The sequence below is a fragment of the Heterocephalus glaber genome, unplaced genomic scaffold, assembly GCF_053883595.1.
Source record: "Heterocephalus glaber isolate CG9 unplaced genomic scaffold, H.glaber_assembly_v1.0 deba00000809, whole genome shotgun sequence".
NCBI classification, from domain to species: domain Eukaryota; kingdom Metazoa; phylum Chordata; class Mammalia; order Rodentia; family Bathyergidae; genus Heterocephalus; species Heterocephalus glaber.
In genome coordinates this window covers 1,180,513-1,207,425 of record NW_028258163.1, presented here as the reverse complement: position 1 = coordinate 1,207,425, position 26,913 = coordinate 1,180,513, and the positions used below count along the sequence as shown (strand labels likewise).

The following is a 26,913-nucleotide window of genomic DNA, read 5'->3' as shown; positions in this document are numbered from 1 at the left end:
TTCTGTAGGGTTTTTATCATGAATGGATGTTGGATTTTGTCGAATGCCTTTTCTGCATCTATTGAGATGGTCATATGGTTTTTGTCCTTGACTCTGTTAATATACTGTATTACGTTTATTGATTTATGAATGTTGAACCCTCCTTGCATCCCTGGGATAAATCTGACTTGGTCAGGGTGCATGATCTTCTTGATGACCCTTTGTATTCTGTTTGCCAGTATCTTGTTGAGGATTTTTACATCAATATTCATTAGGGAGATTGCCCTGTAGTTCTCTTTTTGAGTTGTGTCTTTCCCTGGTTTTGGAATCAAAGTAATACTTGCTTCCAGGAATGAATTTGGAAGTTTTGCTTCCCTTTCAATTTCCTTGATGAGTTTAAAGAGTAATGGTGATAGTTCTTCTTTAAATGTCTTGTAGAATTCAGCAATGAAGCCATCAGGACCTGGGCTTTTCTTTGTTGGTAAATTTTTTATTACATTTTCAATTTTACTCATTGTAATTGGGGTGTTTAGAATTTCTATATCTTCTTCATTTAACTTTGGTAATTCATATGTATCTAGGAATCTGTCCATTTCTTCTGTGTTTTCCATTTTATTAGAGTACAGGTTCTTGAAGTAGATATTGATGATGCTTTGGATTTCTCCTGGATCTGTTGTGACTTCAGCTTTTTCATTCTTGATTGCGTGGATTTGAGCCTTTTCTTCCTTTTTTTTGATAAGGTTGGCTAAGGGTTTATCGATTTTATTTATTCCTTTGAAAAAACAACTCTTTGATTCATTAGTTTTTTCTAGGTTTTTTTTTTTGTAATTATAGTTTTTGTTGTAGAGGTCTTTCACGTCCTTAGGTTTATTTAAGGTTAGGTTTATTTAGGTTAATTTTAGAGTATTTTAAGGTTTAGGTTTAATTCTTAAGTATTTAATTTTTCTTGACCCTATTGTGAATGCTATTTTCCTAGTTTCTTTCTCAGTGAGTTCATTATTGGTGTCTAGGAATGCTATTGATTTTTTTGTGTGTTGATTTTGTATTCTTCTACACTGCTGATTTTGGTTATTGTAGGAGTCTTTTGGTGGAAGTTTTTGAGTTTTCTAGATAGAGGACATGATACAGTAATTTGACTTCTTTCATATATATATTTTTTTCTCCCTTTTATTTCCCCTTCATTTCTTTCTCTTGCTTGATTGGTATGGCTAATATTTTAAATACTGTGTTGTACAGGAGTGGTGATAGTGGACATCCTTGTTTTGATACTGATTTTAGAGGGAAAGTTACAGTATTTCCCCACTTAATATGATGTTGGCTGTTGGTTTATCATAAATGGCCTTTATCAGATTGAGGTGAAGTTCTTTTATACCTATTTTTTTTCAGGAATTTTATTATAAATGAGTGTTGGATTTTATCAAAAGCTTTTTCTGCATTTGTTGATATGATCGTGTAGTTTTTGTCCTTGGATCTGTAGATTTGTTGTATTACATTTATTGAACCATCCCTGCATTCCTGGGATGAAACCTACTTGGTCATGATGTATGATCTTTTTGATGATTTGTTGCATTCTATTTGCCAATACCTTATTGAGAATTTTTCCATCTGTGTTCATTAAAGAGATTGATCTTTAGTTTTCTTTTTTTAGTTGGGTCTGTGTCTGGTTTTGGGATCAAAATGATGCTGGGTTCCAGAAATGAATTTAGAAGCACTCCTTCTCTACTGGTTTTGTTAAAGTTTGAGGAATATTGGTATTGTGACCTCCTTAAATATCTTGTACAACTGCGCAGTGAATCCATAAGGTCCTGGGCTTTTCTTAGTTGATAGGCTTTTTATCACTGCCTCAATTTCATTGCTTATTATTGAATTGTTCAGAATTTTTGTGTCTTCTTGGTTCAGTTTTGATAATTTGTATGCATCTAGAAATCTCTCCATTTCTTCAAGATTTTCAAGTTTGTTGGAGTGCAGATATTTATAGTAGTTACTAATGATCTTCTGGATTTAGGTGGTGTCCATTGTGATTTTTGCCTTTTTCATTTTTTTTTTTTCCCTCTGGTACTGGGGATTGAACTCAGGACCTTGTGCTTGCAAAGGAGGCTCACCACCACTGAGCTAAATCCCTGGCCTGCCTTTTTCATTTCTATTGCATTGTTGTGAGTTTTTTTTCTCTCTCTTTTGGTAAGTTTGGGAGTTTTTCTATTTTTATTCTTTCAAAGAACCAGTTCTTTGATTTGTTGATTTTCTTTTAAAGTCTCAATTTCATTAATTTCTCCTCTGATCTTTATGATTTCCCTTCTTAAACTAGGTTTTTGTTTGGATTGTTGCTGCTTTTTGAGTATCTTGAGGTTTATCGTTATTTATTTGAGCTGTTTTCTAATGTGAGCATTGACTGCAATAAGCTTTTATTGTATTCCATAGGTTCTGGTTTATATGTACTGGTATTGTCATTTGATTTCAGAAATTGTTTAATTTCTTCCTTGATTTTTTTCTGTCATCCATTGATTGTTCATGAGTGTGTTATTAAGTCTCCAGGTGCTTATGCATTTTCTGTGGTTTGTGATTGATTTCTAGTTTCAATACACAGTGGTCTGATAATATACATGGGGTGATTTTGATTCTTTTGCATATATGTAAGCAGATTTGGTGGATTAGTAGTATATAGTTTATTTTGGAGAAAGTTCTGTGTGCTCCTGAGAAGAATGTGTACTCTGTTGTAGAAGGGTACAACACTGTAGTTTATCTGTTAAGTCCATTGTTCAAAAGTGTGGTTCAGCTCTGATATTTCTTTGTAGAATTTTTTTTTTTTTTTTTTGGTACTGGGGATCGAACTCAGGTCCTTGCGCTTGCAAGGCGAGCAGCAGAACCACTGAGCTAAATCCCTGGCCCCTCTTTGTAGAATTATGGTTTAGTTGATCTTTCTGTTTGTGAAAGTAGGATATTGAGGTCATTCACTATGATTGTGTTGGTGTTTATTTGATCATTTATGTTGAGCAGTATTTGTTTTATGAAGTTAGGTACTCCAATATTTGTTTCATATATATATTTACAAGTGTTATTTCTTCTTGTTGAATTATTATTCTCTAAACTAGTATGTAGTGAATGGCTTTGCCTCTTCTGATAAATTTTAACTTGAAGTTTACTTTGAAAATAAAATTGCTATCCCTGTCTGCATGCTTTTGGGGTCTTGGTACATGCAATACTCATTTCTTTTCTTTCTTTTTTTCTTTTCGTTTTTTTTTAAGAGTAGGAAGAATTTATTGAGAAAAAGAAAGCTTCTGTCTAGGGGCCGGGGATTTAGCTCAGTGGTGCCACTACCTGCCTCTCAAGCGCAAGGTCCTGAGTTCGAACTCTGGTATCAAAAAACAAAACAAAACAAAAATAAAAGTAAAAGAAAGCTTCTGTCTAAGAGAGACAGAAGAGGGACCTGGAAAGTGGGTTGCCTGCCCACCCTGATTTTTCAAAGGTGTTTTATTGAGCAAAGCCAGAAGGTGAGGAAGGTATAATGTGGGACAAAACTACAGTCAAGTAATAAGATTACAAGTACAATTGCTTAGGTAATATATTTATTTATTTATTTATTTATTTATTTATTTATTTATTTATTTATTTATTTATTTGTGCTGGGGATCGAACTCGGGACCTTGCGCTTGCAAGGCAGGTAATGGAACCACTGAGCTAAATTCCCAGCCTCACTTAGGTAATATTGATCCAATGGGAAATCATGAGGTGGGACAAAACTGTGATCAACCAATAAGATTACAAGTATAGTCACTTAGGTAATATTAATTAAATGGGGATCAAATGAGGAACCAAGTCATAGCAAGCATATATGGAACAAATAAGGATTTCTCAGAAGAAATGGGATAAGGAGGTTTTGGTCCCCACCCAAGGTGACTGATGGTTATTTAGCCTATCAGTCACTGCTGTTCATCCCTAGGGGAAGTATGTGAGTATAGTAGTTCCTCTTTTTTCTTTTTTTTTTTTGGTACTGGGGATTGATCTCAAGACCTTGCACTTTTGGGGATCAAACTTGAGACCTTGCCCTTGTGAGGCAGGCGATGGAACTACTGAACTAAATCCCTAGCCCTAGTTCCTCCTTTCTGAATTCTGGCCTTCAGTAATGGGCCTCAGTTGTCTTCTATATTAATACCAACACCCCCACCCCCCGGGCCTGGCCCTGTCTGACTGTAATATATCCAACTAACTTAGCTGTTTACAGTATTCCCCCTTCTGAAGAAGTGTCCCTAACTATAGTTAGGGGAGAAAGGGCATAGTTTCTGTCTAACTGCTTTGGGCTGAGAAAGGTCAATGTAGGGGAGACCACAGTCAGGGGCCCTCTCTGGAGAGCTAATCTAATGGGCCTCAGATAGAAGTTATGTTGTAGTTTAGTAGTTATGAACTTTCTTTATAAGGTTGATCTGGTGGATCCCCATAAAAGGAATCTGGCACGTTTGTCATTGGTTCCATCTGAATGATTTCTTGGAGTTTGGCAGCCCCTAGGCAAGAATAAACAATTTAAGCATAAATAATCAGAGGATAAGCACTAGAATGGGAAAACAGATTGGGGAGAGAGCCATGTCTAGAAACTTAAGGGACTGGAATAGCAGTTATAACCCGCTGGCTCTTAGACCCCTTTACTGATGAAATACTGTTTCCTATCCTTTGATTTTTAGTCTGTGAATTTCTTTTTGGATTAATGAGTTTCTTGAATGCAACAGGCTGTTGGATTCTGCTTTTTTGTCTGGTTTGTCAATTGTAATTGGGGAGTTGAGGCCATTTACATTGAGAGTTATTACTGAAAGTATTGATTTATTCATGTCATTGCATTATTTTTCTGTTGACCTCTTTATTTTTCTTTCTGTAACTCTGCTTTGTTTGATGTATTCATTCCATCTGACTTTTTGGCTTTGTGTCTCTGTCAAGGATATTCTTGAATATTTTTTTGAGTACTGGTTTGGTGTACACATATCTCTTAAGGCGTTCTTTTAGAAGGCCCTTATCTCTCTCTCTATTTTGAGAGAAAGTTTTGTGGTATATTTTAATCTAGTTTGGAAGTTGTTTGCTTTTAGGGCTTGAAATACTTCACAACTGGGCTTGGTGGTACACGCCTGTAGCTGAGGCAGGAGGATCACTGGGAGTTCGAGGTTAGCCTGGGCTACATAGTGAGTTCAAGGACAACCTGAACTACAAAGCAAGACCCCATCTCAAAAAACAAAAAAACATAAAAACAAACAGAAAAAAGAAATACTTCACTTTAGTCTCTCTTGGGCTTTAAAATTTATGTTAGAGACATCGGCAAGAAGTCTGCTATAGCTTGGCATGGTGGCACATGCCTGCAATCCCAGCACTTGGGAGACTGAGGCAGGACGATTGCTGAAAGTTTGAGGCCAGCCTGGAACATAGTGAGTTCAGGGCAGCCTGAACTACAAAAGGAGACCCTGCTTTTAAAACCCCAAAAAAGAAGTCTGCTATAATCCTGATGAGTTTACCTTTATAAGTGATTTGTTGTTTTTCTCTGGCAGCTTTTAAGATTCTTTTTGTTGGATATCTGGGATTTTGATTAAGATGTGTTAGGGGAGCTTCTTTTGTCATCATAGTTAGTTGGTTTTCTATATGCCATGTTTACCTGTATGTTGAAATCTTTCCTCATACTTGGAAAGTCTTCTGTTACGATTTCTGTAAACAGATTTCTTTTATTCCATGTATGCCAGCTTCTCTTGTTTTAAAGAAGGTAAGTTTATTTTACTATCCAATTTTTTTCTTAAAATGTTTAATTCTTGATAAAACAAACTTTTAGTACCATAGAAACTTTCTGACATGTACAATGACATATTATTACTATGTACAATTTCAAAAACAAAAGCTTCTAGCTCCAAGTAAAGTGATGTTGAACATCCTGACTATATTTAAGCTATAAGAAATTTGCTAGATGGCTAATGTTTTCCTTGACTTGGAAATAAATCAGACAATTGAAAAATATAAATAAGACCTTCAATGAATTGAGAATCATAAAAATGCTGTCTGAAGTTCAGTCATTTGGATTTTGGGAGGTTTGTAGTAGTTGTAAGAGTTCAACAAGCAAAATGAAACCCTGTGACTGTTCAAACTTCAGTCTTCCAGGACAGGTCCTGTAGGTTCACAGTTGGTCTATGAAAGATAAAAAGCTATCCCTTGTTGTAGCAGAACTTGGTATATGGTTCATATTCCATTTTTCACCAGCTCATGGACTCCATTCTCATCAGTGATTAAAGGGGCCTGAAATTCTTTATCTGCCACATAACTTTCTAGTCCTTCTCCAGCATAGGAAATGAGAGATTTCATACTGAATTGGTACATCATTGGTATCCTTCAAGCGGGGAATTGCTGGAAGGCGAGAACCATTTTCATCTATGAAGTGGCCCCTTGCATTGAGGACCCAGCAAGGATGAAGGGACATCAAAGCATGCCTTTGTAGTCGTAGGGTTGTCCTTCCCATTCTGACTGTCTGCATTCTTTAGCGGGGAAAACTCATCTTCCATAATACTTCATACACCACAAACTTCTTTGCAAACTGGAAGATGTCAAAGACAAATTTTTCTATCTTTATTCTGTTTGGCTTTTCTGGCTTAATTAACTCCCCCTGGGAATCCACATATGAAATCTTCTTTTGAGCCACATGGTACTCTAGCTGAGTAGAGGTTCATAAACACTGACAACATCTCTCAGAAATGGTACGGTGAAGAAATGATTAGCAGTGTTGCCCACATTAAACAACAGTTATCCATCTGAGCTTCATTTTTGAGCTTTGGTCGGGGAAATTTCACTGTATTTTACACCTGGTACATGCCATGCACTCAGCAAACCACTCCAACTGGTTCAGTAGGGTTCGTCTTCTCTACCACCTTTGCCCCACAGTCTGCTCCTTTCTGAATGCAAAATCCAATAAATCGTGGGTCTGCCACTTTTACCAACATATTGTCCACACAATAGACATGAATGCACCAAATGCCTCTTTGTTCCATATCTTCCCTAATATTCTGGGCTGCAAGAGCCCAATAAAGACCCCCATTTCCACCTGGGGCCACAGAAACTTTGTTCTTCTCTTCCAAAATAATTTTCCCATCAAAACTCATAGCAGGGCTGGGGATTTAGTTCAGTGGTTCTGTCACCTGCCTCGCAAGTGCAAGGTCCCGAGTTCGATCCCCGGTACCAAAAAACAAAACAAAACAAAACAAAACAAAACAAAGCAAAAAAACCTCATAGCAGGTAGCATTCCCTGCTAAAAAAAGATTACATTCTCTTTTTTTTTTTGGTACCAGGGATTGAACTCCAGTCCTTGCGCTTGCGCAGCAGGTGGCAAAACCACTGAGCTCAATCCCCGGCCCAACATTCTCTTTTTTTTAAACCAAAGTACAACAAAGCTTTGTGAAGAAATCCTTTGTTGCTTCCATTGTTCTGCCACTGGTTATTATATACCATGGAATGATGCATTTGTTGCCATAATATTTTCAGCTAACAGTTGTAACTTTAGGATATGCTCTGCTTCAATCTAAAAAAGTGTCTTATGGGATGGTAAACCAACATCATACATCTTCTTGGGATATGCAACTCCAAGTCTTGTCCCCTGCCCACCAGCTAGAAGGAGAACTACTTTGTTCTGAGAAATCTGGAAAAGTCCTTCACTTTCCCAGGCCTGGAGCTGATCTTGGTCCCTAGTGGCACTGCCCAACACGGTTTCATTCGTGCCTCTACTTTCTCTTGGTGAAAAGACTGGTTAAATCCTTGAATAGCCTTTTGGAAAAAGAAATTCAGCTTTTCAAAAGTTCATGGCCTGAAGCTCCGCATAAAGTTCTACCTGTTGTGCTTCTTCCAGTTCATTCCAGAACTGCAGCAGGTGTTCCTGCCCAGCTTTGGACAACTTGAGTTTGAGGTCATTAGCATTCATAGTGCTCTGGGCCGGGAATTTAGCTCAGTGGTGCTGTGCCTGTCTTGCAAGCGCAGGGTCCAGAGTTCGATCCCTGGTACCAAAAAACCACACACAAAACCGCAACCATTCATAGTGCTCTGGTGGCTAAGCTCTGTGAAAGCAGGAGTGTGATTTTTGCACCTGTGAACCTCCCTCGGCGCGACTTCCTTTCCGCCCGGCTCGAGCTCCAGCTCCCCATCCCTTGGCTAGGCCGCTCATCGGTGTCCTGAGCCCGCCCAGAATATATACCCTCACCGGGGGAGTGGGGCAGTGGGGTAGGCCGGGAGAGGGGCAAGGGCAGCACCAGCGCCGGCCTCCTCGCCCCTCTCGCCGCGCCGAGTGGTTATGGTGTGGGGAGGGGTGGAAGCAGACGGCCCCATGTATGCTAGCTTCTAGTTTTTTGACTCCAGTAGGCCTTAGTTTGGTCTTAGCGTCTAGTAGCTGTTGGGTGAATTTTTCTTGTTCTTATTGTTTTTAAGGTTTCTCTGAGTAGTTTGTAATTTACCATTTTATTCTCGATTTCAGAAACTGTCTTCACATCGGTCATTTCTGCAGTTTATGAATTCTATATAATTTTTTATCTCCAGTATTTCTTTCTGACACCTTTTTGTGGAGTCTGTATCCTTGGTAAATTTGTCATTCATGGTTTTTTTCTTTGGTACCAGGGATCGAACTCAGGACCTTGTGCTTGGGCAGCAGGCAGCAGAACCACTGAGCTAAATACCCGGCCCTGTCATTCATGTTTTGAAACATTTTGGCCAGCTCTCCCAATTTTTGGTTTCTTCCATATCCACATTGTTCATTTTGTGTGTCTGTTGTTAGTTTTTGGCTTGTGTCCTCTTTGAACTTGTCAAATTTTTTCCTCTTCCTTAATCAGTTTGTCCAACTCGACTTCTTGGTGTTTGCTTTCCTTTGCATTGGTTCCCTTGGATCTGCCCCAGGAGAGCTAGGAGACTAGGGGGACCTTTTTTCCATGGTCCTTTTTTTGTTTTTTGGTGCTGAGGGTTGAGGTCAAGTAGAGTCAGGAGAGATTGTAGTTGGTGTGAAGATCTTTTTAGTTAGATTCTGCCTTCCAGTGATGTGTTCATGGCTTTGAGTCTAAACCAGTGATGGTGAACCTTTTAGAGCTTCTGATGATAACAAATAGCCAGCTGCAGCACAAGTGGTATAGATTTGCCACCCTTGGTCTATACTGTATTGTTATTAGCAGTTAGTCTGCAGTATCGGAGAAAAAAATGGGAAGGGAAGGGAAGACATAGAGGGATGGGTGAAAGGAGTATAAGTCAGTAGGAGGTGAGGTAGATAGTAGTAGTAATGATATGTAAAAATATTGTATGGGGGGTCAGATGCTGTTGGAGGTCTTTTTTAGTTGGAGTTAAGGGAAAGAGTTTTAAGATGATGTTGGGGGTGGGGGTGGGATATAGGATAAGGGAGGTGTAATTCAGGATTGAGGAAAGCTGCAAGTTTGTCAGAACCTGCTGATATATTTGTGCACCTGAAAGGTGGAGAAGAGGCACAGGAAGACAAGGGGACAGGTAAGATAGGGAAGAGCAAAAAGAATAGAATAGGGAGGACAGAAGGTTAATGTGAGAGAAGATAGGAAAGACAGAGAGAACAGAATATAGGGAAAGAAAAACCTTGAAGAATTTAAAACATAGGAGAAACAAGGAAAAAATTAAAATAGTAGTGATACAGAAAGAAGAATTGAAGAAAAGGAATGGCAAGAAAAGAGAGAGAGAGAGAGCGAGAGCAAAGAAATAACAACTGTGTTTCTGGCGAGTCTTCTCTGAGCTTTTCCATTGTGACACCTCCTCTGGCCAGCATATAGGGTCCTCTTTCCTGAGTGTCTGCGAAGTTTTATCAAATATTCAGTGGATGCTGCTGCTGCTGCTAAGCAACAGAAAGGCTGGCTTGTAAAAACATTATGGTATGTCTTCATCCACCTTATTCACAAGAGCTGGCACCTTATGACTTCTCGCTCTTCCTCAAAGTCAAAATAACCATGAAAAATCAACGTTTTGGTTTGTTTTTGAGACAAGGTCTTGCTATGTAATTCTGGCTGGCCTTGAAATTACGATGTAGACCAGGCTGACCTTGCACTTGAGCAATCCTCCTGCCTTACCCTCATGAGTGCTAGGATTACAGGTGTGCGCCATTACATCTAGTTAAAAGTCAACCTTTTGAATCAATTCAGGACATCAAGGCAGCCACAATAGTGTAATGACACTCAGGAAAGAGAACTAGCACTGCTTCAGAAAATGACGATGGGAAGTCTGTTCAAAATGAGGGGGAGGATTGAGGAGGATTAATGGTAGTATATCTTTTATAGCAATACATTATTTATTTTTTTTTTTTTTGCGGTACTGGGGGTAGAACTCAGGACCTTGCACTTGTGAGGCAGGCGCAGCGCCACTGAGCTAAATCCCCGGCCCTTTTAAATTTTTTTCTTTTTTTCGGTAACAGGAATCGAACTCAGGACCTTGCACTTGCCAGGCAGGTGCAGCGCTGCTGAGCTACATCCCCAGCTACAGCAATGCATTTTTAAAAAACTTAAACCTCATGTATCTTTTTTTTTGGTACCGGGGATCAAACTCGGGTCCTTGTGCTTGCGAGGCAGGTGGCGAAACCACTGAGCTAAATCTCTGGTTCACCGCATGTATCTTTTGACCATACCTTGTAAGTGACCTTGCTTGCCTGTTTCCTGTGGAAGAGCTCTTGCCTCCAGATTCCGTGTGTTTATAAAGAGCTGTAGTCTCTCTTAGCCTGTACTCTTTGCAGGTGGAAGTTATTTTTGGTTAAGGTTAATGACTTATTCTGACCTGAATTACTCAGGTTACCTTATTAAAGAAGATTGCAGGGCCAGGGATTTAGCTCAGTGGTTCTGCCACCTGCCTCACAAGTGCAAGGACCAGAGTTTGATCCCCAGTACCAAAAAAAAAAGAAGATTGTAAATGCTCACTTGTAGAGAAGCCGCTTTGGAGCTCTGTGTATTTGTGCCTATTTCTTCTGGGGTTTCGTGGCTTCTCTCCCTCCCTGCTTCCTTTGATTACCCTCTTGCATCTGCTCCTGGGCATGTGTGTGAGGTCTGTTCTGTCCCCATCCCTTACTCCCACCCCATTCTGGAGCTTGAACCACAGGTAGATGCCACCACACTTGGTTTAAATATACTGATTTTTTAAAAAAATTAATTTTTATTTGTGCATGTTTACCATACATTGAGGAGTTGGTACATGTATGTAGCACATTTTAATTCTTTTTTCATCCTCTTCTCTCTTGATTGCCTTCCCTTTTGCAAAAGATTTATCTCCTGTTTTTTATTGTCTTTTTTTATTGCTTTTTAATTTTTTTTTGATAGCAAAATTTTATTAAACGTAGGACAAGAAACAGGTTCAGCAGAGCAAATTTGGGCCAAGTAAAAGTAAGAAAAGAAGTAAACTCTACAGTGTGAGGTGGACCACCATGGAACAGAGAACACAGTGGCCAGAGTTCCCTGTGGACTGTCCTTTTTGTATCATCCACTCCTCAGGCCGATGTCAGGTCTAGGCTGTCCTATCCCAAACTGCTCGAGTTACACCTCCACCATAGATTTCAGAGAGAAACAAACAAAAAAATGTGCCCAAAAGGACCTTACCTCCTGGTTGGCTGTGACAGATATGTTACTGGCTTTTGGGTTGCTGGCATCTCCTCCTGGAGGTGGTTTCTAGGTTCTTTCTGTCCTTAGTAAAAAATGGGTCAAGACAAGCACAAACAGTAGCAAAGTTTTATTAAAGGTGGGACAGGCTCTGCAGAGCAAGTTTGGGCCAAGTGAAAAAGTAGGAAAATAAGTTACACCCCACCACGTGAGGGTGGGCCATGTGCAAGAGAGAATACAGTGGCCTGTATTTTATTTTATTTTTTGGCCTGTATTTTAAACACACTGATTTCTGTATCCTGTAACTGCTGAAATTATTTATTAATTTTTTTTTTTTAATGTGTGGAATCTTTAGGGTTTTCTACATGAAATACTGTGTCATGGGCTGGGGATTTAGCTCAGTGGTTTCGCCACTGCTGCGCAAGCACAAGGACCCGAGTTCGATCCCCGGTACCAAAAAAAAAAAAAAGAAGAAGAAATACTGTGTCATTTGCAGAGATAATTTTCCTTCATTTTATTTTGTCTAATTGTTCTGGCTTGGATTTCAGTACTGTATTGAATATAAGTGGTAAAAGAGGGCAACTTTGCCTATTCCTGATCTTAGAGAAAAATATTTCAGTCTTTCACCACTTAATGTATTAGTTGTGGGCTTTTCTTTTAATTTCTTTTTCCTTTTTTTTTTTTGAGACAGGGTCTTACATATGGTCCAGGATGCCCTTGTACTCAACGGTGATCCTCCTGCCTCAGTCATGTGCTACCATGCCCAGCCAGTTGTGTATGGGCTTTTCTTATATAGCCTTTATTATATTGAGATAGTTACTTTGTATTCTAGGGCTTCTTTTTTGTTTTTTTGGTGATACTGAGGATAGAACCTAGGGCCTCACATATGTTGGGCAAGAGCTCTACCACTGAGCTATACCTCTGCCCCTTTTTTTCCCCCAATTTTTATTTTGAGATAGGATCTCACTAAGTTGCTTGGGCTGGCTTTGAATTTATGAGCCTCCTACCTCAGCTTCCTGAGTAGTTAGGATTACAGGCATGAGCCATTGCACCAGGCTTGTGGAGTGTTTTTATCATGAAGGGGTGGTGAATTTTGTCAAATGTTTTAGATCCTCCTTTGGAATGACTGTGTGCTCTTTGTCCTTTCTTCTGCTAGCATGGTATGTTATGTTGGTTTTTGTTAAAATAAATCATCCTGTTTGATCACAGTGCATAATCCCTTGAATGTGGTGTTGAATTTGGTTTGCTCTTATTTTGTTGAGGATTTTTGTATCAGTATTCATTGAGGGCAATGATCTGTAGTTTTCCTCTGGTGTCCTTGTTTGGCTTTGGGATCAGAGCTAATGCTGGCCTTGGAGAATGAGTGTGCTAGTGCTCCCTCCTCAGTTGCTTGCAAGTATTTGAGGAGCATTGCTGCTGATTTTTACCGGCATTTGGTAGAATTCTTCAGGGAAGCCATCATGCCCTGGGCTTTGGGTGTGTGTGTGTGTGTTAATTTTTGTTAGGTGTTTATGTTTATAGTACGTAATGATTACATTCATCAGTTGGGAGGTTTGATTATGCTTCAAGCTCCTTACTAATTATAAGTGTGTAGATTTTCTGTTTATTCAGGAACAAGTCTTGGTAAGTTGTATTTCCAGAAAAAAATTTGCTCATTTCTTCTAGGTTATCCATTTTGTATATAATTCTTCATAGTATTTCTTAGAATTCTTTTTATTTCTGTAGCATCAGTTGTAATGTTCTCTCATTGATTTCAGTTATTTGAATTTTCTTTTTTCTTTTTGGTACCGGGCAGTGAACTCAGGACTTTGCACTTGTGAGGCAGGCACGTTGCCACTGAGCTAAATCCCAGGCCCCTGAATTTTCTTTTTTATGTTTATCTAAGGGTTTGTCAATTTTGCTGATCTTTCCAAAAAGCCAGCTCTTAGTTTACCTGATTTTTTAAAAATTGTTTTTCATTTGTTTCAGTGCTAGTGTTTATTTCTTTTCTACCTTCTGCTAACTTTTGGTTTAGTTTGTTCTTTTTGTAATTCTCTGAGCTCTATAGTTGGTTAATGTGAGATCTTTTTGTCTTTTTTAATGTAAGCATTTACTACTTTAGCTTTTCTATCTTTACTGCTCTTGCTATGTCCCACACATTTCAGGATGTTGTCATTTTCATTTGTCTCCAGAGTCCTAGATGATATATATATATATATGTTTGTTTTTTTTTTGTATCAGGGATTGAACTTGGGACCTTGTGCTTGCGAGGCAGGCAGCAGAACCACTGAGCTAAATCCCCTGCCCAGTATTAAACTTGTGTTGAATATAAAATGTGTGAAATATAAAATGTTATCGGGGAATACAGATAGGGAAATAGCACATCTTGTTAAATTAACAACCTAGCAGGGGATTTCTTATTGTTAGGGCTTCTCTTTGGATGTGTTTATAAAAAAGAGGGATTTCCCACAAAAAAAATCCTCTATGCATTGAGCTGGGAGCAGTGAGCAAGAGAGGTATCTATCTTATTGCGGGGCGTGGTGGCACAAACCTGCAATCTCAGCACTTGGGAGTTCAAAGCCAGCTTGGACTACATGGTGAGTTGAAGGCCAGCCAGGACTACAGTGATACTCTGCCTCAAAAAACAAAAAACCAGACCAAAACCAAATCCATTATGATGGATACTTTTGTGATCATCTGCCCTCTGAGCAAACCAGTGAGGCCCAGAGATGGGAGATATCACCTCTCTTCTGAGCTTTTGTCTTGCATGAGGACAAAGTGAGGACAGTGGAAACTTCTCATTAAGAGAAAACTAGCATTTAGGGCACGGTCTTTACCTTCAGCCTTGAGTTATTTACCATTTACTTTTAACAAAACACCGTTTTCTCCTGCTAGGCACAACACTGTCACTGGGCGGTGGCTGACCAGGTTCCAGGCTGTGTGGGACCCTAAGCAGGAAGACTGCATCATTGTTGGCAGCATGGTCCATCCGCGACGTGTGGAGGTCTTCCATGAGACAGGAAAAGGGGTGCACTCCCTCCTTGGGGAGTGCCTTGGCTCTGTGTGCTCCATCAATGCCATGCACCCAACCCGCTATGTCCTGGCTGGGGGGAATTCCAGTGGGCGGCTGCACGTTTTCATGAAGCCAGGAAGCTGCTGAGTCCTGGGGTAGGTTCACTGTTTGTTTAGATTGATCACTGTCAGAGGAACCTGGGATTCCTGTGGCTTCATGTTGTACTTGGTCATATGTTACATTTAGGAAATATACAGTTGCTTTATGAATAAGAACCATGGCTGGGCGTGGTGGTAATGCTTGTAATCTCAGGACTCTGGGAGGTTGAGGCAGGAGGATTGCAAGTTTTAGCCCAGGCTGGGCAACTTAGCAAGACTGTCTCAAAATAAAAAATAAAGTGTTGGGAATGTGGCTTAATGCAGACGCCCTGCCTAGGTTCAATCCCTAGAACTATAAAAAAACCCCAAACAAGGGCTGGGGATTTAGCTCAGTGGTTCTGTCACCTGCCTCGAAAGCGCAAGGTCTCCAGTTCAATCCCTGGTACCAAAAAAACCAAACCCAAAAAACAAAGCTCCAGGCAGAACGTACGTTTAGTAAAGCAGGAGGCTTTAGAGGCTGTCTCTGGGATGGGCAGGGAATTAGGGCTTCAGCACTGTTCATTAGGCAGCATGTTAAGAAACTAGCATGACAAATTGTAAAGCTTTGAATGATTAACATTTTGGTAATCTAATGATATGGTTTTGATCCTATAGTGATATACAGGTAGATCGGCTTAGTTTACAGTTTCAAGTGAATTATTTATTTCTAGACCCTTATACTGGAAGGGGCCCTAAAAGGTGCCTTTAACTCAGTGATTTTGAAACTTCGTTTTCATATCTTAGAATGTCTTTCTGCACCCAGCCTCTCAGTGAAATCTTGCATAAGGTCCTCAGGTGAGGCTGTCTCTGGCTCACTGGGGCAGGACCTGTGGGTGCTGCCAAGACCCAGCCTGTGGTGCTAGGGTTTGGTGGCACTGGTTCAGACCCCTTTATTCCCAGCATCAGCTTGCCTGTCAACAGTGCTCCAGACTAGGGGCTTAGCTCTGTAGAGTTGGTCTTAAAAAGGAAAGGAAAAAAAAAAAAAAGGAAAGGAAAGTTGGGTGTGGTGGCACACACTCGGGGGACTGAGGCAGGAGGATCTCTGTGAGTTGGAGGCCAGCCTGGACTACATAGTGAGTTCAAGGCCAGCCTGAAATACATAGCAAGACCCTACCCTGTCTCAAAAAAAAAAACAACAAACGAACAACCCACAAAAAATCAGAAAACATAATTAGAATAAGTATTGTTTGGTGAAACATAGTTTCCTATGCACATACATGTAGGTATATGTTTATGTATTTCTGATTTAAAATGTATTTTTTGTTAAAAGTGAAAGCTATTGCCTTAGTGTCCCTGTCTTTCACCTCTCCAAAGGAGATTCAGCAGCCTGTTAAGTGAATACTTTTATTTCTACTCATATTTTGGGGAAATGTTCTGAAATATCCAGCACTTTGGATATTTCTGAAATTGTCTCTTCCCAGAATTTATGGTAATTTCAGTGTCTGTTATTGGGAAGGGGAGCTGCAAAAGCAGTGGCTAATACTGTGTGTGACATTGGTCAGCTTCTCGGTTGCTCACTGTCAAGAGCACTACTGAAAGATTTGTAAAAAGCGTATGCGCTGTGTTTGAATTAAAAGAAACATTATCTTTTCATAGTTGTATATCACAGAAATAGAGTGGTTATTTTCTTGAAGAATAAATTTTCGTAAGTAATTTTCTTCTCTGTAATTAAAAATCTAAGTGTTCTGAGATGTTTACTAACAGGTTGTGGGTGTTTATAAGAAGTGAGCATTCTTTATTTTCTAGTTGATGTGATCCAGGAATTGGTAAGTACCATAGAAAGATTATGAAATAGGAAGTCCATCTAAGCAAGACTGAATTGTGTGTGTATTTATTTATTTTGGTGTTACTGGTGATTGAACCCAGGGCATTGAGGCAAGCATTCTACCTCTGAGCTACATCCCTGCCTGGGAGACCCTTAAATCATCTCAAGAGGCTTAAACTCCTTTCCTTTTCTGCACTAATTAATTTCACAGGTTTTAGAGTGGTTAGTTCTGTGGGAATTTTTTTTTTGTACCGGGGATCAAACTCGGTACCTTGCGCTTGCGAGGCAGGTGGCAGAACCACTGAGCTAAATCCCCAGCCCGTGAGTCCTTATTTTATTTTTTCATTTTTATTACCAATATTTCATTTAAACATTTTTATAATTAGTAATTCTTTGTAGTACATAATGATCACTTTTATCGTGGGAAGTTGGTACATGGACATAATACATCTTAATTCTTTTTTTCCATGTCCTACTGTTCCCTTCTCTCCCTGCTTCTTCCAACTCTTGGTCCCCTTCCCATTTACAAAAGCTCTATTTTCATAAATTTTCCCCCCTTCAGTTCTTTTTTCCTTCCCTTCCCTCCCCTGTCCCTCCATCTCATTATCCCACCCATTTGAAAAAGATCTCCCTACTTCTTATTTACCTATCTTCTATTTTGCCCTCCCTCCTCCCTCCCTTTATCTATAGATCTATAAATACAGATCTATAGATATAGATTTTGAGTTTCTTATATGAGAAACCATGTGACATTTAAGCTTATGTGTCGGATTTCACTTGATATTATGGTCTCAAGTTGCATCCATTCACCTATGCGTGCCTCAGGTTTATCTTTCTTTATGGCAGCAGCCCTTTTTATTTTGAGATGGTCTCAGTAAGTTGCTGAGATGCCTAGGCGGGGCTGGAGCTTATGACCCTCCTGCCTCAGCCTCTTAAGAGTACCAGGATTATAGGAGTGTGCTGCCATGCTTAGCTGGGAATTGTCCTTTTTAAGATGCTGAAAACTACTCTCCGATTAGTACCATACTTGGCAGTAAGTGCTTGGCCTCTTCAATAAACATTAGCAAGTTCTCGATGTTTCTCACTTTTGTGGTTTCTTTTGCCATTGCAGCTTCATAAACTCTGCTATTTTTAGCCAGTGTCACTTAATAGAGTAATATCTTCTTGAATGCAGGAGGAAAGAGAATGAGTAGGGACTTACTTCATAGTAATAAGTTTTATAATGGTACAATTATGTAAATCTAGAAAACACATAAAGGAAAATTGTCTCCCTTAGGATATCCTTGCACCGCTATCCTTATGAAAGGCACTTCTGCAGACGCTTACAGCTTTGTGGACTCTAATTCTGTGTGGATTATGACTGCTCCCTCTCTGTGGGATAAACCTGTGCTTCAGCGTGGCCTCTGTGTAAGCTTGCGCTCTGCTGGAGTTGTGTGAGGGCCACCTTATGACACTGACTTTAAGGAGAGAGTAGACAGTTCTCACTTTGTGTGGATGGACAGACCCTTGGTTAGGCGAGGGCCTGAGCTGTTCAGTCCTGTTGCAGTATTCTGGCCACAGAGAGCCCTCCAGGAAAGCAGGGATTTTGGGGTTTTGGATACAGAAATTTAAATCCCCTTCAGCAGCAAACACTTCTGCGTGATCTCAGGAAAAATCACTTAAACTTTTTGGTTTTCCTTCTCAGAAAAATGAGGTCCAATTCATCTTTATTTTGTTTTATTTTTTTTTTATGTTCAACCTCCAGTTTTTACTTTCAGAGTTATTTGAAGCCTATGCTGATGGAACTCGAATGTTTTCCTTCTTACACATTTGACTAAATTTATACTCACTATACCTACCAACCTGGATCAGGTTAATTGCATAGGAAGATTTTTACTATGTTTACATTTTTCTTAAATTAATTTAAAAACATAGTAAAGAGTCTGAGGACAAATTATTCAACTGTTTATCATACATAAGACCGCATGACTATAATACAAAAGGGGTTCCAATTCATCTTTTTTTTTTTTTTTTGGTACTGGGGATCAAACTCGGGACCTTGCGCTTGTGAGGCAGGCACTGGAACCACTGAGCTAAATCCCCGGCCCAATTCATCTTTAAAATCATTCTCTATTTGTAGCTTCTCGGTTTCTAACAGTATTTATGGGGGGGGGCTGAGGACAGACAGAAGCAAAGTTTGATATGACCCCAATTGTGAACAGCAGTTGGCTGAGTGAATCCCACTGGTACCCATTCATCTGTGTGCTATAACTTTTTTTTTTTTTTTGTACCGGGAATCAAACTCAGGACCTTGCACTTGTCAGGCTGGTACTGTGCTCCTGAGCTAGCTAGTAACTTTTGATAAAGCGAGACAAGCTGTAGGTTAAAAAAAGAGCCCACTCTCCATGGTATTTAAATATTTATTTAAGTTTAAAAATAATCTTCCTGGCACCAGTGATTTTATGCTAACTACATACTGCATATGTAGAAAAAAGTACATTGTTTTGAAGGGAAATGTAACTTAAGAATTTTTGGCACACGAAAGGTTAACAACTATATATTTGTAAATGAAACTAAGAAATTCACATTTGCAGGTAGTTTACCCTCTATTGCTTAAAGATGTGGTACACTATTCTTCAGTAAGAGTTATTTCCTCTGACAGAGCACAGGACGGAAACCATTGCTTTTTCTACAGTGAGATAAAACTAACTTTGAGAGAAAACGAAGAGACAATAGAACATAGTAAAACCGGATTAAAAACTGAAACAACTTTTTTTTTTTTTTTTTTTGGTTCGGGGGATCAAACTCGGGACCTTGCGCTTGCGAGGCAGGCAGTGGAACCACTGAGCTAAATCCCCGGCCCGTGGAACAACTTTTAATAGTGAGTAGATACCAAAAAAGACTAGTCGCCAACAAAGGTTTGTTATTCAAACACTATTTGAGAAACAAACTGAAGGAAATTTCTCTGTCCATATTTTGTGGAATAAGCCCTAGGAAAAACATGTTCCCAGCATTTCTGCTGGGTTGCTGGAATGGCATGGACCACTGTACCGTACTGTCAGAACTTGACACAAGAAGCACACCAGGCAGAGCTATGCATCTCTCCCACGGGGACAGGCCAGGTCAGAGGCATGGCGATTGCTCACTTTGGAGACTGAGCTCTACAGACTGAGGTAGGAGCACTACACTAGGTCATGTGCTGTGCTGCACAAGACAGTGGAGATCCATGATGCCACCAGCCCCATCTCCAGACAGCCTTTTCATCTCTTGGTTATTTTTCACTTTAGTCCTGTGCCAAATAAAGCCTTTGCTATGCAGATGACAAGTGGCAGTGGCTAGTTGGTTTTAAGTGATCCTTTATCTTCACAAGGGTCTCCCTTGATTTTTCTTGTTACTTGGTAAGTAGATGTTTGTGATTCTGCCCAAATTGTTGCTGGTATGAGGGTGATCAGAGAGGCCCACCTACATTCTTAGATTTGCCACATTTTAGTATTCTAGTACTTCATCTGGCTCATCTTGGCTTCTGGTATCTTTGCTGGTTTGTTGTTTGAGCACCCTGTAAACAAGCAGCCCCAGCACCTCCACTGGGAACCCTTGTGGGTCTTTAACATATGCCAGAAATCGAGCAGAGGTGACCTTCTTCTGCTAACATATGGTCAGTTTTATTGTCTCCATCAGGGTTGGCTTATTACAGCCTGTAGGCCAAATTCAGCCTACTTCTATTTTTATTGAGCTTTATTGGAACACAGCCTTGTTCTTTCATGTATGCTTTATCTGTGGCTGTTTTTGTGCTATGATGGTAGAATTGAGTAGTTGTAACAGAGTATGGCCCACAAAACTGAAATATTTATTATGTGACATTTTCCAGGAGAAGTTTGCTGACCTCTAGATGAAAAAGGTAACTTTGCTATCTTTAAAATGACCCCCACCCCCAATTTGGCCATGGCTGTCATAGTCTGGACATGGACATGGCTCTGCCATCTTCCCAACAAATTAGGGGAGATCAGATCTGCAGGTAACGTATCCTGCTCTGTATTTGGGCCTGTCCATCATCATAGTGGTGTTAGCTACTCTGCTGCTGTGTGGACTTCAAGTATCCACTGACCACCCTTAAGTAAGTCCTCAGGCCCAGATGACACAGAAATTTCTCCCTGAGATGAAAACAAGACTTTGTGTGTGATCGGTTTTAAGTGCTGCAGAGCTCAGGCCGAGGGAGCTTGCCCTCACACCCACCCCTAGTGTCCCTATGCTTCTGTGAACTCCCAAGGTTTTCTTCCCTCAGCTATGATGGCAAGTATAGTCCTAGAACTTCCCAGTGCAGAGGGTGACCCTAGGGGCAGCATTTCTCCATCTAAGTGTTGGTCTCTGCCACAGTCACCTTCTGTATTTTGTAGCATCTCTTGGTCCCTTCCAAGGCTGTGTGTTGATCTTAGAATCTTATTTTCTGATGGTTTCTAGTCTCAGGATCAATTTCTTGCATCACTTTGTTCATCAGGCTGTGTTTTCTTAATCCATAAAGTAAAAACAAAGTATGAATAGGTAAGAAAATAACATTTTGCTGTTAAAATATAAATTGAGAGGGTTTTCTTAGGGGGCACATTGTGTACAAAATAAGTACTGCTCTCTGCATCCCAGCATTTTCAGATCACTTAGCTCTGGCATCTGGTAACTACTTTGTCCAATATATCTGATGGCGCCCTCTGGCACCACTGAATTCATTTCCCGCCCTGGAACTCTCTCAAGTCTTGAGGTTCTTCAGGAAACATCACAGAAGCCTTTTTCACAACAAGGTGAGGCCCACTAGGCTCTAGTCTAAGGGGACAGACTTACCCTACCCCTTCTGCTGCTGGCTTGGCGGTGGTCCCTTCAGATGCCCACTTCGCTCAGATTTGAAAAAACAAAAGGAAAAGAAAATCCAACTCAGACCATCATAAGAAGCAACTTTCCATTTAATCATTCCACATGGATTTTTTTTTAAAAAAAGCTCTCTCGCAAGAAAACCTAAGCAGTCTCCACCATGCAGACCCCTGGCCTGCCCCACTCCGGCTGCAGGCCCGCGTCTCTCCGAACCTGAGCACCAGCAGGAAAGCTGCTGCAAAACACAGAGGACAACGGCGCTCTGGTCTTCAGTTAGCATCCCATCTGCTAGGTGACACTGATAATGAGTAATAGTAAAATAAATTATTTTTATTTGATACTTTCAAAATAACATCTATGAAAAATCAAAAGTCAAAACCAAAAATCCTGCAAATCGAAAGATGAGAAACAAAAGTTGCTGAGTCTTTCTTGAGAGGACCTCTGGAGGAAATGAGTTTTCCCAGTTTGTGTGGACAGGGCCTGCGCCTATCCCTTCCTCCTCCTGGGAAGACCCCTCCTAGGCTGTAGTGGGCTCTGATGCATGGGAGGACGTGGTGTGTGTGCCGATGGTTCCGCGATGGGCCCATTGCTGGGAGGATAGCCGGGGTCCTGCGTCCACCTGGCTAGTTATTGGGAGAAGTCATGCCTTCTCAGGTGTCAATGAGCAGGCTCACCACTGAGCGGATTTTGCAGGCAAACCATCGCCTGAGGGGACAAAAGTATTGATAGTGGAATTGTTCAAACTCAGGGGTCTGGCGGATATCTCGGAAAAAGGCAATGTCAAGGTCAGACTCGGTAAGGATGATCAGGAGGAGGAGCAAAACAAAGAGGAGTCCCATGGTCACAAGGAGCAAACGGAGGACACTTAAAACAAACTTATTCACCTGTTCCTCCTCCGGCCTGCCATGCCCCTGACACAGGGCCCTCAGCTCTCTTCCCAGCGTCTCCGCCTCTGTTGTAGTTGGGGTGCTGGCCTCGGACTCCTTCTCCTCTTCGATGCTACAGGTGGCTCCATTGATCTGCCGGGAGAGCAGCATCAGCTCCAGGCTGTGCTCTGCCACAGGAGTGGGCAGCACACTGTCTGCAGGGCTGTAGGCCTCGTCCGAAATCACAGCTACTCGCTCGTTGCTGTCTGCTCGGCTACTCCTCACATGAGGCAGGAAGTTGTCCCCATGGGAAGACGATCGCACTGGGGTAGAATGGGCACTGTCCCGTAGGGATTCAAGACCTGGAAAGGCAAAAGGCACATGAATAGGCTTTCAAGCCCCCTGGCATACTCTGCTGTCCAGTAGCACCCATTCTTTTTGACTTGAAATCCTCCTGCACACCCTACTTGACCAGTACAAGTGGCTGCCACCCTCCATTTTGACATCAAAAACAGGACAAGGGAAGCCGCAGAAATCAGACTGATCATTTTGTAAGTGTTCTTGTTTTTTGATTTTTTTTTTTTTTGGTACCAGGGATTGAACTCGGGACCTTGCACTTGTAAGGCAGGCGCTGGAACCACTGAGCTAAATCCCTGGCCCAGTGTTCTTGTTTTTTGATTTTTGCTTATGGCTTTGGCCTAATTTGTTCAAGATTCGGTTTTTTCTGCCTTTAATGTCTTGGCCTTGGCACTTGGTTTTAGCCTCCATTTGAAAGGGAGTCTGAATTGTAGACTGTCCGCAGTGCAGAGCTGGATTCTGGGGAATAAGCAGTAGGTCAGAAAGACTCAGTTCACAGCCGGCACCTGCCTCTTCCATTTAGGTCTCAGCTTGCCCAAGAAACTTGTGAAATAACTTGAAATAAGAGCCCTGTTCCTTGTTTCAGAGCTTTTGATGCTCCTTTGACCTCTTGTTTTCTTCCCTGATGCCCCCACTGGCACATGGGACAGGAGAAATACATACCTTGGAGGAGTCATGGGTCATTGATAACATGAACATTAAGGTCTTGGTCATGGTGTATTGCTCTTGGCTGACTTCCTAAGCACTCTTCTGCTCCCTTTTCTCTGGAATCTTAGCCTGGGCCACCTCATCCTCTCAAAGACCTGGCCCCTTATAGGGATGCCTCTGACTGCTGGGTCATCCAGTGTATGGAAGAACTGCTGCCAGCAGCAACTGCAATGCAAACTTGGTTTGGCCTACAAGTAAGCTGTGAGTTGGCTGGGGAAGGAGAGGTGTGGTGTTGTGACATCAGAGGGGATCAGGTAATGGAGAGGGTCACCAGAAGTTACATTCACTGCATTGCTGGTCTTCTCAGTCAAGATAATGGATAGATAGGTGTGTGCATTGTCAGTAGAAGGCCTGACTGCTACAATCCCTCAGTAAATGTTAGTCTTCTACCCCCTCAACAGCAGACCTCACCTGCGTGGCTCTCGTACCACACACCTTGGGCTTGTCCTGAGCAAGATATGGAGTCTACCCACCCGCAGAAACCACCACCAGCCCTGCCGAGCCTCATCTGTTAGTCTGGGGTAGATGAGGTGAGGGGCGCAACAGAGCACAGTGGTGTCCCCTTTACCTGGGAGGTGCTCCAGCTGACTCCCCTGTCCAGAGGTGGCTCGTGCTGGGTCAGGGGGCACAGTCATCAGGACCCTACCCCGGAGCCGGAGCCCCATCCTCAGGACACGCACATACAGGGGCCGAAGGCAGTAGTTGGTCAGCCGGATCTGGACGGGCACTCGGGTGTGAATCTTAATCAGACTTTTCCCCATGGTGGCTCAGGAAGGCAGATAAACTTCTTCAGTCTAAACCAGATGATCTCTTCAGGGAAACCAGCAAGCACAGGAGTGTAGACAGAAAAAGGACTGAAGCTACCCAGAGACAAAGGATTGTCACTGATGCCAGGCCTCAGCAGTGTCCTGTGTTGGCTGGACACTGGCTCCCTGAATGTCCCATCAGGCTGAGCTGTGAGGAAGGAGCAGCTGAGAGGCTGCTGTTATCAGAGGCCTGCATTCAGTCACAAGTGCTTAGAGCCATAAAAAGCAATGCTTCTTGGCCTGCAGCTCTTTCCCTGAGGCCTGTATATGGGCCCAACCTCTCATTGAGGGACAGAGAGGGCAGGGATAAGTCCCAGAAGGTAGAGGAATCAAGATTTACCCAGAAAACCCAGGATGTAAAGCCACAAGGACGTTAGCCTTTATCCAGGGCACACACAAGGACGTCACACACTAGTAAAGTATGGGAGGCGGCTCTACAGGTGCTGAGGGTCAGGTCTCCGTGAGTGGAGTCATCTTGGCAGCCCTGGGGGCAGAGTCAGGCTAATCAGTTCATAGTCTCTTTTTTTAAGTCTCATTGGGATGACATGGCTTTATGTACTGTAACACGGTGTTAATGTTTGTGTAAGTTTTACTGTCTTTTCTTGAGATAGCAGATAAAGCTACTCTGAAGCCTTCCTGATACTGCATTGTGGGCTCTAGGAAAGACAGTCTCTGATGGAGCATGGCCTGTCCAAAAGGGCGCTCCCTGGGCTCCGCTGGCCTGTGTCCTGGGATGCCAGCTTGTCCCTTCATGGTCCTCCCTTGCCAGTCAGAGTCAGCTGCATTAACAAAGTTAGAACTTTTTCCTTGTTGGTACTGGGGATTGAACCCAGGGGCTCTCTACCACTAAGCTACATCCTCAGACCTAGCTTGTTTTAGTATTTTATTTTTTGAGACAGGGTCTTACTAAATTGTCCATGTAGGACTCGAACTTGTGATCTGCCTGTCTCAGCCTCTCAGTGCTGAGATGACAGGTATGAGCAGCACATGGCTAAGCCCCATTTGAGAGACGGAACATCTGAACTCTTGCCTCATGGAAAATAGTTCTTTATTTTCATAGGCTCAGTAGCCCTGTGCTGATGAGGCCATTTAACTACTGAAATCTTACATTTTCCCATCTAAACAAGATGTTCCTCTCTTTGCCCTAACGCTGCGAGGGTCCTTCCTGCTGTAGCTGTTCCTTCCTTCCCTCCTGAGCAGCTGGGTCCTGCTGGGCTCAGTGACCAGGGTCCATGCTTGGCTGGGCTGCTGAGCCTCTATCCGAATGTGAGGAGTGTGGGAGGCTGCTGCACCAGAGCTGTCAGGAGGGAAACAGGCAGAGGTTCTGCCCTGGCATCCTGGCTACAGGGAAGAGTCGTGGTGGGAAACAGCAGGGTAACGCTTGTCCTGGGGAACCTGGGCTTTCCTCCCACCTCAGAGTTGTTCTGCTAACACTGCTTGGCAGCTGCTCCAGAGCAGTGCCCACTGGGACAGCCGAAGTCTTCTCCTCTGGGCTGTTTGCCTACTTTAGACCTGCGTGCGTGTCGCCTTCCCCAGGGCAAACCTTCCAAGACAGCCGTCCAGCTTTCTGTAAAAGGCCCCAGAGTGACCTACTGGCTTCGGCCTCGGGGTGGATGAGAAGAAGGCCACAAAGAGGGGAGAAGTTTCCTCAAGAGAGAAGACATCCACTTCCCCAAGAAGTGCACCCCAGGGAGAGGGCCAATGAGGGGGAGGAGGCACAGGAGGCTGCCAGATTCCTCGGGGTCAAGGCCTTCTGCGTGCACACTGCATTCCAGTGGGCGGCAGGTGCTTTGGCATGTGCACAGCAGAGCTCCTATCTCAGCTGCAGCAAGGACTTTGGCCCAGTGCGGGGTCAGCACTGTGCTTTCTGTTTGCCTGATGAGTGCTTTAAAGTGCTTCACATAGCTGGGATGGTGGCCCATTGCCTGCAGTCCCCGCTACTCGGGAGGCTGGGGCAGGATTACTTGGGCTCATGAGTTTGAGATTAGCCCGGACAACACAGACTCGTCTCAAAAAAAGAAAAAGTAATTTGCATATAATTAGTTTTCTTGCCACTCCTGGGGTAGGCAAGGAAGATAGCCCTGTTTTATAAATGGAACAACTAAAATGCTCAAGAAATGATTAAAACCCAGTAGTGGTTATCTAGCCAGGCCTCTTGTGCTCTAGATATTTGGAGGTATGTGGTGTTGGCAAGTCACCCATACTCACGTGTCGTGCATAGTGACGCATACTCAAACCCTAAATCCTCACCAGAGATCCTTTCAGGGAACAACAGAGTAATATCTTTCCTGTTCTGAGCAGTTTGAATTTTCTTTTTTGTGAGGTGAAGGGTTAAGATAGGGTCTCCCTGTGCGGCCCAGGCTGGCCTCAAACTCATGTCGATCCTCCTGGCTCAGCCTCCCAAGTGCTGGGGTCACAGGTGTGCACCACCATGCACAGCAGTTCCCATTTTCAGTGACAAGATTCCCAAAGCAAAGGCAGAGGGCCTCCCTTCCCAGCCCCCCACTCCCCTGATCCCAGCGGAGGGGTCTGAAGCAATCCTGCTTTTTCCTGCTGTGTGGTAGCGTCTGAGAAGTCTTAAAAAAAACACCATCTTTGAGAAGGAAAGCAGTGAACTCTACACCTGACAGAAGAGGGCCACATTCCGAGTATGTCTGCTACAGGCCTGAGGATGAGGTAGCCTGCCACAGCCACAGGGCATCCGGGTCAGTGACGGTGCATACAATTCCTGACTTCTCAGACCCCCTTCTCCCCGTGAGTGGGCAGGGTGGAAAGAGATGACACCGATTTCTACAGCTGAAGGACAAGCTGGTGGCAGCTACAGGAGCCCAAATTTCTCATTCATGGGGTCAAAGGGTCAAAAGCTTACACTTCACACTGGGGTCTTTCGC

At 42.3% G+C, this 26,913-nt stretch overlaps 2 protein-coding genes and 1 pseudogene across 23 annotated transcripts in view; 1 reads left to right on the top strand and 2 right to left on the bottom strand.

Annotated features, from left to right (window-relative positions):
- Wdr76 (WD repeat domain 76) overlaps window positions 1–26,913 on the top strand; it is a 103,060-nt gene that overhangs the window by 43,538 nt on the left and 32,609 nt on the right. For 8 of the 12 annotated variants that reach the window (XM_087207467.1, XM_087207465.1, XM_087207466.1 and 5 more), the window contains one exon: window positions 14,430–16,337. The exons of 2 other annotated variants lie outside the window; for them this stretch is intronic. In XM_087207467.1, coding sequence (XP_087063593.1) covers window positions 14,430–14,694 — 265 coding nt within the window. In that variant the 3' untranslated portion in view covers window positions 14,695–16,337. Of the gene's footprint in view, window positions 1–14,429; window positions 16,338–26,913 lie in introns of those variants that run through there. 2 more of the 12 variants (XR_015449772.1, XR_015449771.1) reach the window with 1 other exon arrangement.
- Window positions 5,988–8,082, bottom strand: LOC101696690 (UDP-N-acetylhexosamine pyrophosphorylase-like; annotated as a pseudogene).
- The window catches only part of Frmd5 (FERM domain containing 5), a 333,945-nt gene continuing 325,866 nt past the window's right edge, over window positions 18,835–26,913 (bottom strand). For 6 of the 11 annotated variants that reach the window (XM_021241888.2, XM_087207468.1, XM_087207469.1 and 3 more), the window contains one exon: window positions 18,835–22,513. In XM_021241888.2, coding sequence (XP_021097547.1) covers window positions 21,936–22,513 — 578 coding nt within the window. In that variant the 3' untranslated portion in view covers window positions 18,835–21,935. The remainder of the gene's footprint in view (window positions 22,514–26,913) is intronic. The other 5 variants (XM_087207472.1, XM_087207471.1, XM_013078409.3 and 2 more) reach the window with 3 other exon arrangements.